Consider the following 13,587-nt stretch of genomic DNA (forward strand, 5'->3'; position numbering starts at 1 on the left):
TCCAGGAGAGACCTAGCTGTGAGCCAATGCAGGCTGCCACTAGTGCCAGGCCTGGGGCCACTTATCAAGCCATATAGGGCACACGACTGCTTGTTTGAGAGATTTTAGGAAAGTCTTAAGCATAAACTCGAGACACCACTTCCACAGAAAAGCTACTGGAAATGGCTTGGATGAGCTTGCAGGTAGGGAGGGGCGGGGCCTCTGGGAATCACCAGGGTGGGGCCAAAGGTGTGAGTCAGGTGCTGGAGATTCAAATATGGTGCCTGCCTGCTGGTTCTGTGCAGGGAGGGCTTGCCAAAGAGGCAATGGCCTCTGTCAGCTCTTCTGCCTGGGAGATAACTGCCCCTCCAGCTCTCGCCCGAATTCTGGCAGGTTAGTTCCTCCCCAAGTTGTCTCAGGTTCCTTTCAAGCTGCTGCTGGGCACTGGAGCTCAGAGGGAGTGTGTCTGGGTGAGTTCATGCACGGGCCCTCTAATAGGAGCTGCCTTGGACTCCCGCTCCCTCCATGACCCTCAGCAACAGTCCCCACTGGTTTTCACAGCCCGAAGTTGTGGGACTTCTATTCCCTGCCCTGGAGCCCTGGACTGGGGGGCCTGATGTGGGGCTGAAACTCCTCACTCCTCCGGGAAACCTCCACTGCCGAGATACCCCTCCCAGGCTTAAACCGCAGCACCGGGTGTGGGCCTGCGGCCGCATCTCCATGATCCAGTCCCAATCCACCCCCGAGCCACCCGAGTCTCTGCCCCTCCTACCCGTCTCGATGCCTCTTCAGTTCCCTGGTTGTAGGGCTTCTGTTCAGCCAGATTTCAGGAGGTTCTGAGTGATGGTGCGTCTGTATTTTAGCTGTAATTTTGCTGTGGTTGTGGGAGGCGGTGGGTATAGCTGTTACCTACGCCGCCATCTTGTTTCCTCCTTCAAGACCTACTTTTAAAGTGTAACTTTTTTCTGTCTGTAGTAATTATTATGTTTTTCATATAATGCTTCAAATATGTGTAGTTATGAAAAGTTAATGCTTTAATAAACAAAAATGCAATTGGAACACATTTTATGCATAATTACCTATAAGACAGAAACAGCAAAATATATGAAAAATCAATAAAAATAAAAGCATTTACCACTTCTTCTAAAACAACTAGCTACCATCAGCTGCCATTTCACCTGTGTGGGCCTATAAGAGAAATAAATGATATGAAATTAGAGAGGAAACAAAAATAATCTGAGATGGTCAAACAGATTTATAAAGCCACAGATCTGTACTATCTTTCAATTATTTTTTGACTTTTGATTAGATCTTTATTATTGAAAATAGCATATACTATATACAACTTCATTATTGCCTGTCATATTTATATTAGTAAATTTAAATTTAAGAGGCCTTCAATCTAGTTTATGCCTTTACTTAGAAATTTTTATGAGAACCATTAACTTGTTTGGTTGAAGACCACTGCATTCTACTTTAAACATTATTATTACTTTTGCCATAATCTTATACTTACGCTTGGAAATTTAATACCTACAAGGCAATTTTTGACTTTGTATTTGAACAATTAGGTTTCAACTAAAGAGAGAATAAAAAAGAATTCTATTCATCCCCTCCCCCTTTCCCTTAAAAAATGATTTTCTAAAATAAATAACCAGCCCTGGCCAGTTTGGTTCAGTGGTTAGAGCAACTGAAGGGTCCCAGGTTCAATTCTGGCCAAGAGCACGTACTTCATTTGCAGGCTCAATTCCTGGTCCCTGGTCGGGGCGCATGTGGAAGGCAACCAATTGATGTGTTTCTCTCATGTCAATGTTTCTCTTTCTCTCTCCTTTCCACTCTCTCTGAAAAGCAATAGAAAAAATATCCTCAGGTGAGGATTTTAAAAAAACAAAAACAAACCATATTATTTTCCTCCTTAAAACCCATCACTTCTTCTTCAACTGCATGATAATCCAAGATCCCACTTCCATTTACCCACTTTTTGTAGTTTTCTGCCTTTCCATGTGTCTTTCACCATGCTATGCTACCACAAATTCAGACAGGAATACAGAGTATGTGCATGCTACATGTCTACACTCTGGGTCTCAGCACAGGACAGCCACTCCACATTGAGGCTTCTGCTGACCTCGTAACACTTTGCCATTCAGGTTGGGTGAGACTGTTCCATGGACTTGCTCAACACTACAGTTTCTTTCATACTGCACTTACTATACTGCAGTGTTACTTAGGTTTCTGAACCTTATTAATCCATAAACTTCTGAGGGCAGTATAGCCTTTGTTTATGAAGGACCAGACATGACCACCCAGTGACACATACTGGGTGTCACTATTCACTTAAGTTCTCCTCCTTTGCATATTCTATTATACATTTTGACTGCTGCCTTCAAGGTCAGGATTGTGAATTTTAATTTGGTAATGTATTAATTCCATGACATGTAAGTTATCCATGTTTCCTCATCTATAAAATGGAGATAGTAATAGTACCTATTAAAAGGGTTGTTGTAAGAATTAAGTAACACAAGGTATGTAAACCATAAACATTACTTATTATTATAACCACTTTTTTTTTCTTAAAGAAAATCTTATTTTGTGAATGCTACCTATTGGGAAATTCACACAATAGCAGCTAGACCAGTTGTTAAGTAGTGTGTGTGCATGTGAGTGCACCCTTATGGGGAAAATGGATCAATCTTTCCAACCACTAACGTAGCATGATGAGAGGAAGAATATAGCTCAGTAACTTCAGGGTAAGAAAGTGCTAGATGACACTCTGGATTATTAATTCTAGTTGCTCATAACTACAGGTGATCTGTTAATTCCATTAGCACAGATGATTGGGCACTGAGGTCACCTGTGTGACCATCAATAGATTTTATGCTTTAAGCTGCCATGTCTCATAAAGGTAACAAAGGAGTAACTTAGGACATGAGATAAATGTATTTTATTCATCTCCACCATTAACCTGCACGTTCCTGCTATTACTTTTGTAATTGAGGAAGCCAGGTGCTTATTAATCTAGGACAGGCATGCTCTGCAGTAAAAGAGGCTAACTGTTTTCGCTTGTCTCTTTTATTTGTTTTACATTAGAACCTAGTTTAGGAATAACAAACTAAGTTCATTTCTTGAATGAATGCCTACTTTTCTCCTCCGTCCTTATAGTAAAGAAAAATTTACAGAGAGCATAGGTAAGACATATTAAATAATGCACCAAAAAATTCCAGCAAATTGGTTATAAATTGCCTAGCACAGTATAATAAATACAGAAGAGTGCTAAAGGCTTTAAGTATTTTAAATCTGCAATGACTTGACTTTAAGTTAGAAAATGATGGAATTTTAGAAACAGAATTGGCCTCAGGTAGCATTTCATTCTATCCATTTATCTTAAAGAAACAAACAGATCAGGCAAGGGTAAGAGCTATGTCTAAGGCCATTCCCCCAAAAGTATGTACCAGTATAAAAATCCCATATTAACCCCTAGTTTCACACTTACACAAGGCAATGAGATGCAGTTTGAAAACTACCACCAGAAAGAATTATCTCTGTGTTTGGAATAAATAAGTAACACGTAAGAGTCACAACTTTGTGTTAAGATGGAAGAGTAAAGATCTTTTATGTAGCAATGTCTCTCCTGGAATTAACCCCGAAAAACAAGAAGGAGAAGGGAAGACTCAAGCTCCATCTCAGAAGAAATTCAAATGGTATAAAGACACAAACAAATGATGGGTGATGGATGAAGGAGATGGAGACTGCCTTCAACAGGGAGGAGAAAGCTAAAACTCGAGGGTGTGCAAAGGGCATATAAAGAGAAGCAGGAGATGTTCTCCGAAAATCTCCAGAAATGCTGAACTGGAATCAACAGAACTGAAAAGGGAGGACAAAGAGTGGAACTGCAACAGGAAGACAGATGAGCACTGTGACTGGGAAGCAGCTGGCCCCCACGCTCTAGGAGTTCATCAGGGAGGCTGTGGCCAGGGCCCAGGCTGGTCTGAGGTGAGAAATGAAAATGGGAGGATATAGTGAGAAGTCCTCTTGGGAGCAGTGAGGCTCAGTCCTGGCCTCTTTCAGCTACCAAGATGACATCAGCAAGGCTGACACTTTTCCTTGAACACACCAAATGGCCCCAGAGAAAAGACCCTAGAGTTTTAAGATGACATTTCAGTGACAAAGCCATATGATTAACATGTTCTATTCTAGTGCAGTGTTTGGTGGAAGGTGCTGTTGGCATTTAGGGTGACACTCACTGTTCATTATACAAACCCTCTACACATTACTGAGTGTTAAGCATCCTGGGCAGCTGCCCACCTCATAGCCAGTGTGTGTCCCCATCACCATGACCATAAAATGCTCCCCACCCCCACATTTCCAAATGGCACCATTGGGGTGGGGCAGTATTGCCTTTCTGGCTTGAATTGTCTTTTATTACTTTTAAACCTTTTATTCTGAAGTACAATACACGAAAAACTATACAAAACATAACTGTATAGCGCCGTAAATTGTCACAAAGTGAACATGCATGTAAATGCTCTGCCTTTCAAGAAACAGGACACAGAAAGAGAAGATGGTGGCACTCTGACAAGAAGCAGAGTGCCCTTGCTTCCAGCCATGGACTGGATTTACAGCTAAAATGCTGCATAACCAGCTTGGAAAAACAAGAGAAATATACCTGAGTGGACATATTTCAAGTAAGGAGCACTAAGAAACACCATAGAGTCTGGTAAAAGAGGGGGGCATAGAAAGGGGGAGACCCCCTGAAGCCAGTGCTAGCCTGCGAGGCCCGAGGGTTAGAGGCTGGACTGGCTCCTCAAAGCCAGAGCAGAGGAGAAGGGAAGGAGAGCCGTGCACCGCAGGCAGAGGGAACCGGGGTAACAGTGTGCCTGCAAAGAAGGGACTGCACCTTCCCAGTGAAACAATGCGCCTAATGGCGGCAGCTGGGGCAGGGGACTTTCACCTGGGGTGCTGCCCGCAGGAAAGGCTGTCTGGCAGTGTGTGGCTTCTGAATAGAAAGGAGCCAGAGGGCTGCAGTCCCCAGCCACCTACAGGGACACTGCTTTCCTGTAAGGCACTGTGTAGGACCCCAGAAAGCGTTTGAACTGTGTGGCATGGGGAAGGGGAAGAGAGCCTTCCCGCTGCCAGAGGGGGATCAGAGCCACTAACAGGGCCGATTGGAACTCCAGCTACTGAAGCTGCCGGTGGGGAGGATTGGGTCTCTGGCTGCCAGTGGGGTGGATCGAGACTCCAGTTGCCAGAGCTGCCAGTGGGGTGAATCAGAGATTTTGACTTGCTCTGAGGGGAGCCAGGATAGCGCACAAGGAGCTGCGTCAGCTTCACTGAGATCAGCTGTGCAGGGGACCTGTGTGGGGCTGACTTTGTGCCCCCTCCTGCTTGGTTCCCAGGCGTCAGAGCCCCAGGACCTTGCAGGGAGGGTTCTCAGCCTGTTTGTTGCTTTATGCGTTTTTGAGTTTTTGATTGCTGAACAGGCGTCCACCTTCCTGGCTTGCATTGGGGAGATAGACCAGCAAAAGCTGGGATTTGTGTCTGCATTGTGGAGAGTTTGAACTGAGAGCCCTGTGAGATCTGCCAACCAGAAGTGGGAAAGGAGGGGCGGAGCAGGCTAAGAGCACCATCCCCAATAGGAAAGGGGCTGGTTCAGTTCACTGAAGCCCCAGATATCCCCCACAAGGCACAGTCCTGAGGGGGAAGGGAAAACAGCTCACAGAATGGCAATACAAGAATAAGACTCTCAGGGACTATTGTTTGGGAACTGGAGGAAAACCTTAAAACCCCTCCTGGGGACTGGGCAGGCAAAGTGCTCACCAGAGTCTTTTTTAATCAAACCCACTGAGCCCAGGCTGCTGAAACTGCCCATACAGAAAAGGCAACAGACTGAATGCAACCTGAACCTGCAGCAGGTCATTGTACGGAGAACTAGAATTGGACGACAGGGTAGAGACTAAGGAGCTGGCTTTGAAGCAGAGGCTAACTTCCCCATAGTGAACGCCTGACTGCAAAACCACTAAGTAAGGGGAGTGATATCCCGATCTACAGTAGCCAGCCCGCACCCTAAAGACTCTTCAAAAGACTCTGGAGTAAGACCAGGCAACCACAAGGGGAAGGCAAAATAGCTGACAGGTAGGTGGAGGTGGTCCACAGAGAGCCTTAGACCAGCCAACTACCTAAGGACACCAAAGCCAAACAGCTCCTGACAGTGGCTGACACACAAGTACCTGCCAGGAGACCCAAAATCAGCATACAAAACAGTGAGCTTCAAAAAACATAAGCTGCCTAGAGGACTCTCACATGATTGACTTTTTTTTTAAGAAAAAAAAAGGAAAAAACTTTTAAAAAACATTTTCAATTGTTTTTAATTTTTTTCTTTTTAATGTTTAAATTAATTTTTAAAAAATTTGTTTTGTCTTGCTTTGCTTGTTTTGTTTTTTTTTCTTCCTTTGTTTTTTTGTTCTATTATCAAGATTTTCTTGATATTCTCTGCTTTATTGCTGGGATATTATCATTATAACCAATAAGTTTATTGCTTTTCTCTATTGTTCCCCCCATATCTCTTATTGGGCTCCTTCCCTGCCCTTGCTTTATCTCTCTCTCTTCTTGTTCCATTGGCATAACTTTCTTCTTTTCTTTTCTTTTCCTCCTCTTTTATTCTTTGTCTTCCTGTCTTTTCGTTTGTTTCTGTTTGTCTATTTTTATTTTTTCTTTTTCAACTATTTTCCTATTTCTATGCTCTACCCTTAATTTTTTGCTCATCCTTCTTTCAGAATCTTTTCTCTGCCCCTTTTATCTCCCAGTAGCTTCTCTACCTTTTACTTTTTGTTTTATTTTATTTCATTATTATTATTTTTAATTTTTCTTTACTATTAAGAATATTATCCTTTTCTCTACTTTTTTTTGTTTGATTTTTCCTTTGGTTTTGTTTTGTTTTCTGCTTTAGCATTTGTGTCCTGGCTTCACTCTCCCAATTCTACTTTCTCTTGTGATGTTTTCATTGTGATTGTCAGGATATTTTTTAAGATAATGCTTGTTTCTTGGGAGTTTGGTTGTGTTTTGTTTTGCCCTATTAGCATCTGTAAAAAAAAATCACATGACATGGTTGGGGCTGAGCCACAAAGTTAGCCATTCTGAGAGGAGAGTCCTCCAAAGAACAGCTCAACAATAATCTAGACCCAATCACAACAGGAGAGCCCAAAGAACCCACAAAAAGGATACCCACTAAAGGGACACACCTAGAGCAAAGAGCTCAGAAGTATACAGAAAACACACCTCTGGGTCTCACTGGATATACACTATAAAGTCCCACTCCACAAGACTGGGAGACAGCAAATATATCTAATATACAGATACAAACACAAAGAGTCACTAAAATGGGGAGACAAAGAAACAAGCCCCAAACTAAAGAAAAGGAAAAATCACCAGAAAGAGACCTTGATGAGATGGAGGTAAGCAGAAATAGAGTTCAGCGTAGTGGTTATAAAGATGCTTAAGGAAATTAATGAGAACGACAAGACACTAAATGGGAAGGTCAAGGAACTTAGTGAAAACATGCAAAAAGAGCTAGATATCATAAATAAGAACCAGGGAGAAATGAAGTATATTATATCTAATATCAAGAATAGGCTGGAAAGAATTAAAAGCAGGCTCAATGAAGCAGAGAACAGAATAAATGACTTAGAAGGTAGAAAAAACCACTCAATGAAAGCAGCAAAAAGAGAAAACCCTTAAAAAAGTCTGAGGACAGTCTAAGGGAGCTTTGGGACAACATGAAGTAAAAAAGTATTTGCATCATAGGGATACCAGAGGAGGAGGAAAGTGAGCAAGGGATAGAGAACTTGGAGGAGGAAATAATGACAGAAAACTTCCCTGTGCTAGTGAGGGAAAAAGCCACACAAGTTCAGGAAGCACAGTGGGTTCCAAACAAGAGGGACTCTAGGAGACCCACTCCAAGACACATCATAATTAAAATGGCAAATGTTAAGGAAAAAGAGAGAATATTAAAGGCTGCAAGATAGAGAAGCAGTGAGCTACAAGGGGTCCCCCATAAGGCTGACAGCAGATTTCTCAACAGAAACACTTCAGGCCATAAGGCAGTGGCATGAAGCGTCAAAGTAATGAAAAGCAGGAACCTGCAACCAAGACTGCTTTATCCAGCAAGGCTATCATTTAAAATTGAAGGTGAAATAAAGAGCTTCCCAGACAAAAGAAGTCTAAAGGAGTTCAGTACCACAAAACCAGCATTGCGAGAAATGCTAAAAGGACTGGTCTAAGAACAAGAATAAATATTGAGAGAAAGGTACATTGGCATGAAGGGGGAAAATGACATTAAAGTAGGTGAATGGATACAAAAACAGAGCCCATATGTATGATCTCTACAAGAGACCCACCTAAGAGCAAAATATTTACACAAGTGTAAAGTGAAGGGATGGGAAAAAATATTCCATGCAAATGGAAACGAAAAAAAAGCTGCATTAGCAATACTTATTTCTGACAAAATAAACTTCAAAATAAAGACCATAACAAGAGAGAAAGAAGGTCACTACATAATACTAAAGGGATCAATCCAACAGGAAGAAATAAGCCTTATAAATACATATGCACCCAATAATATAGGAACATTTAAATATATAAAAAATTTCTTGGTGGACTTTAAGGGGGAGATCGACCGAACATAATCATAGGGGAGACTAACATCCCACTGTCATCATTGGACAGATCATCAAGACGAAAAATCAACTGGAAAACAGAGACCTAAAGTGACACATTAGATCTAATGGATTTAAATGACATTTATAGAACATTTCATCCCAAAGCAGTAGAATATACATTCTTCTCAAGTGCACATGGAACATTCTCAAAAACAGACCACATGTTAGGGCACCATGCAAGTCTCTACAAATTCAAGAAGATGAAATCATATCAAGCATCTTCTTGGATGACAATGGCATGAAACTAAAAATCAACCACTATAAAAAAACTCAAAAATATTCATATACATGGAGGACAAATAGCATGTTATTAAACAATGAGATCAAGGAAGAAATCAAACACTTTCTGGAAAAAAATGAAAATGAACAGACAACCCAAAATCTATGGTACACAGAGAAAGCAGTCCTGAAAGGAAAGTTTACAGCATTACAGGCATACCTCAAGAAACAAGAAAAAGCTCTACTAAACCATCTAATCCAATAACTAAAAAATTAGAGAGAGAACAGCAAGAAAAGCCACGAGGAAGTAGAAGGAAGGAAATAATAAAGATCAGAGCAGAAATTAATGACACTGAGACTAAAAAAATAATTTAAAAAGTGAATGAAACCACTGATTTTGGGTTGTCTGTTCATTTTCATTTTTTCCCAAGAGCTAGTTCTTTGAAAAGATAAACAAGATTGATGAACCTTTAACCAGACTCACCAAGAAACAAAGAGAGGACTGAAATAAATAAAAACAGAAATGAAAGAGGCGATATAACAACTGACTCAGTAGAAATACAAGGGATTGTAAGAAAATAATATGAGCAACTACATGCCAACAAAATAGATAACCTGGGTGAAATGGACAAATTCCTAAAAAATACAATATTCCAAAGATGAATCAGGAAAAATTAGAAAACTTGAATAGGCCAGTAACAACTAATGAAATTGAAGCAGTAATAAAAAAACTCCCAGCACACAAAAGTCCTGGTCCAGACGGCTTCACAGGGGAGTTTTACCAAACATTCAAAGAAGAACTAACACCTATCCTCCTCAAACTATTCCAAAGAATTCAAGAGGAAGGAACACTTCCAAGCTCTTTTTATGACACCAGCATGAACCTAATTCCAAAATCAGATAAAGACACTACAAAGAAAGAGAATTACAGGTCAGTATCCCTGATGAACACAGATGCTAAAATCCTCAACAAAATACTAGCAAATCAGATCCAGCAATATATTAAAAAGATCAGACATCATGACCGAATGGGATTTATTCCAGGGATGCAAGGCTGGTACAACATCCGCAAATCAATAAATGTAATACATCACATAAACAAAATTAAGGACAAAAATCACACGATCATATTAATAGATGCAGAAAAATCATTCAACAAAATCCAACACCCATTTTTGATAAAAACTCTCAGCAAAGTGGGAATAGAGGGATCATACCTCAACATGATAAAGGCCATATATGACACACCTACAGCTAAGATCATACTCAATGAGCAAAAACTAAAAGCATTTCCCCTAAAAACAGGAACAAGACAGGGATGTCCACTTTCACCACTCTTATTCAACATAATACTGGATTATCCTATCCACAACAATCAGGCAAAAAGAAAACGTAAAAGGTATCCAAAGTGGAAAGGAGGAAGTAAAACTGTATTTATTTGCAGATGACAATGATATTGTACATAGAAAACCCTAAAGACTCTACCAAAGTACTACTAGCTTTGATAAACGAGTTTGGCAATGTAGCTGGATACAAAATTAACATCCGAAAATCGTTGGCATTTTTATACACCAACAATGAACTCTCAGGAAGAAAAACTAAAAAAGCACCGTCATGTATTTCCTAACTTTCTCACCAAAGCAAATAGAAACCAGCACCCCTCCATAAAGTGGAAATTCAGATGTATGGCACAGAAAATAAGTGCTCAGAAAGAGGAGAGGGTAACCAATGTATTATGGAATGTCTCTGTCACTTAGACAGAAGGAGGCAAATTCAGCTGCAAATTTATAGGGAAACGTTAGGGGAGTTCCTGGAAAAGGCTTCTATTTTCAGGTAAACTGAAATGCAAAATAGAAAAATTGAGGTGATCTGTTAGGGAAATAAAAAGGGGAGTAATGAGAAACACATCAGACTGATGAGGAGTGTTCACATAACACAAATATGTGTGGCCTTAGTTCATCTATGTACAATAGACCTTTCCAGGCTGTGAACAACAGTGGAAAGGTTGGATCAACCCATGAAATTTTGGGGGACAAGTGGGGCAGCAAAGTAGCCAACGAATGTTGACAAGAAAGAGCAGAGATGTGATCAATGACGCAGCCTAGAAGGGATGGCCTCAGAGCTAAAGCCAGTAGAGCCTGGAAGAGGAAGGAGGGTCAAGAGACTGGAGTTCTTGGTCTTTACCCAAGAGAGACACACTGGAGAGTAGGGGTGGGAAAGAGGTGAGGTTATGTTTAGACATCTGGATGTTAAAATGGAAGATTCTATTGGTAAAAATATGCTGGGTGATAATCAGGTAAGATATAGATGGCTAATCTTTTAAATATATCTTTATTGATTTCAGAGAGAGGAAAGGAGAGGGAGAGAGAGAGACAGAAACATCAATGATGAGAGAGTCATTGATCGAGCCCGCAACCCGGGCATGTGCCCTGACCGGGAATCGAACCTTGATCGCCTAGATCCTAGGTCGACGCTCAACCGTTGAGCCACGCCCGGCCGGGCAGATGGCTAATCTTAAGAGAAGATAAAGATCAATGAAGTTGGGGAGGTGGACACTTGTGAGGCTAGAATACTGATGGGCTAGAAAGAAAGAGCATGTACTAGACTAGGTCAACATGTGACATTCACAGAAGGAGTCAGTTGGGAACAATGGTAGATGGAGCCTCAAAGGAGGAAGGGTCTTACCTGAGCTAACAGTTAAGGGTTAGAATTAGGATTAAGTGTAATAAAAAGGTTACAGTGTATTACCTCTGCAGCCATATCTAGAACATATAAACTAAAAGCTATTCCCCTATGCCTGTTAGTTTTATAATTCTCAAAATGTTTATGTGAAGCAGATGTCACAAAAATTAATTACCTAATACAAATTCCACACAGAAACCACTCAAATGATTAAGGTTTCCTTTATCATTCAAATGACTCAGTCATATTTAATGTTAAAATTAAATTTGGCCAAATACAAAGCAGAATATTATATATTTCAATTATTTTTAAAACATACATGTACAAAACATTAATATGAAATTAAAGACATCTTTAAAAGTTTAATTTTTAATATATATCAATTATAAATTGAAACTTATTTCAGAAATGAAACTTTGTCCTAGGATTGAGATAGTCATTTTCTTTTTGGAAGTAAGAGAAAAAAAAATTTTTTTTTTTTTTAATTTTATTTTTCAATTACAGTTTACATTCAATATTATTTTGTATTAGTTTCAGGTATACAGCATAGTAATTAGACAATCATATACTTTACAAAGTGCTGCCCCTGATGTTTTTAGTGCCCATCTGGCACCATACATAGTTATCACAGTTACTGACCATATTCCCTATGCTGTGCTTTACATCCCCGTATTTTGAGATAGTCATTTTTATGATTGATAAAGAAATAATACTTATTTGCTGAGATATGAATAAGAAAAATACATAAAGTACCTTAAAGCAGGTATTTAAAAAACTTTTGCATAAAAAGGAAATATATTGATCACAATAAAGACCAAGTAAAATGGAACATAATACAAGAAAATGGAAATAATGAATGTTTATTCATACTTGTTCATGAACTTAATGTGTCTCTCGGATTCTAATTCTATAAATAAAATAAAATCCCACCAGAAGACTTTAATTAAACATAAAATTACAATGGCTACTTACTGTATAAGAGCAGCTCTTTCAAAGTATTGAATGGCTTTTTCACAAAACTGGGTGTCAATATAATAGGCCCCAAGCCACTCAATGACTTCAATGTTAGAAGGGAAATACCTGTATGACTAGAGAAAATACAGAACATGACAATACAACTTCAGTGGCAATGCTTAATTTACTTCTGGAACATTTTACCCATTGAGTGGATTAATTTATCCAGTGTGAAATTTCTCAATAAAGAAGTATGAACTGTCTGTCATATGTACTTTAAAAGATTTTGAAACTATACAAGATTTAGAAAACAAGACTTGACACATTTTTGACTATCTATAAATATTTTTTTGATGTACTGATACATAATTCAAGTCAAATTAAATACATAATAGAATAAAAAATGAAAGTCATGCTTCAAGAGAAAAATTAGTCTGTATTTCTTATTTAATTTTTTATTAAAATCAATCAAAAACTAACTTTATATTCCACAAATGCTTTCATTTTAAATCATTATTCATTTATAAACTAATAAGCATTTCTACAGTGTGGTGATGGCCACAGTGGGGGCGGGCAGGGGCTGGTAGGAGGTGGGTAAAGGGGCAGAAATTAGGGGACATCTGTAATAGTGTCAATAATAAAAAAAATGGTAAGTTAAAAGGTACACTCCATTTTTAAAAACAATTTGTAAACACTAAAAAGTAGAAAGAAAGTATGATTATCTGCCTACCTCATAGTAGTATTGAAATGCTTGGGACTTCTCTCCTTCGCTATCATATAATTCTCCAAGTTTAGACAGAGCTCTAGAATCAGTTGGAACAACACTGATCAGCTGCATTAACCATTCAATAGCTTGATTGGGATCTTCCATTAATTCATATCTTGGACAATTTCAGTTAAGGATAACAGTTTTTCTGAATTCATTGATCAATAAGCAAACCAAAAGATAACATTACAATAAAAATATTCCTTAGCCTATAGTGATGTGCTACTTAATACTATTTACTTTGGATTTCCTTAGGGATGAAAATGAAAAATTGAG

At 39.3% G+C, this 13,587-nt stretch overlaps 1 protein-coding gene across 4 annotated transcripts in view; it reads right to left on the bottom strand.

The window, feature by feature from the left end:
* IFT88 (intraflagellar transport 88) overlaps positions 1–13,587 on the bottom strand; it is a 132,300-nt gene that overhangs the window by 40,440 nt on the left and 78,273 nt on the right. For all 4 annotated transcript variants that reach the window (XR_015714049.1, XM_016203549.2, XM_016203548.2 and 1 more), the window contains 3 exons: positions 13,276–13,426; positions 12,564–12,679; positions 1,115–1,167 (listed from right to left, as the gene is read on the bottom strand). Coding sequence is in view for 3 of the 4 variants with exons in the window: in XM_016203549.2 (XP_016059035.2) it covers positions 1,115–1,167; positions 12,564–12,679; positions 13,276–13,426 (320 nt within the window). In the remaining variant the exon portion in view is untranslated. The remainder of the gene's footprint in view (positions 1–1,114; positions 1,168–12,563; positions 12,680–13,275; positions 13,427–13,587) is intronic.

The sequence above is a fragment of the Miniopterus natalensis genome, chromosome 2 (assembly GCF_054644295.1).
Source record: "Miniopterus natalensis isolate mMinNat1 chromosome 2, mMinNat1.hap1, whole genome shotgun sequence".
Lineage (NCBI taxonomy): Eukaryota > Metazoa > Chordata > Mammalia > Chiroptera > Miniopteridae > Miniopterus > Miniopterus natalensis.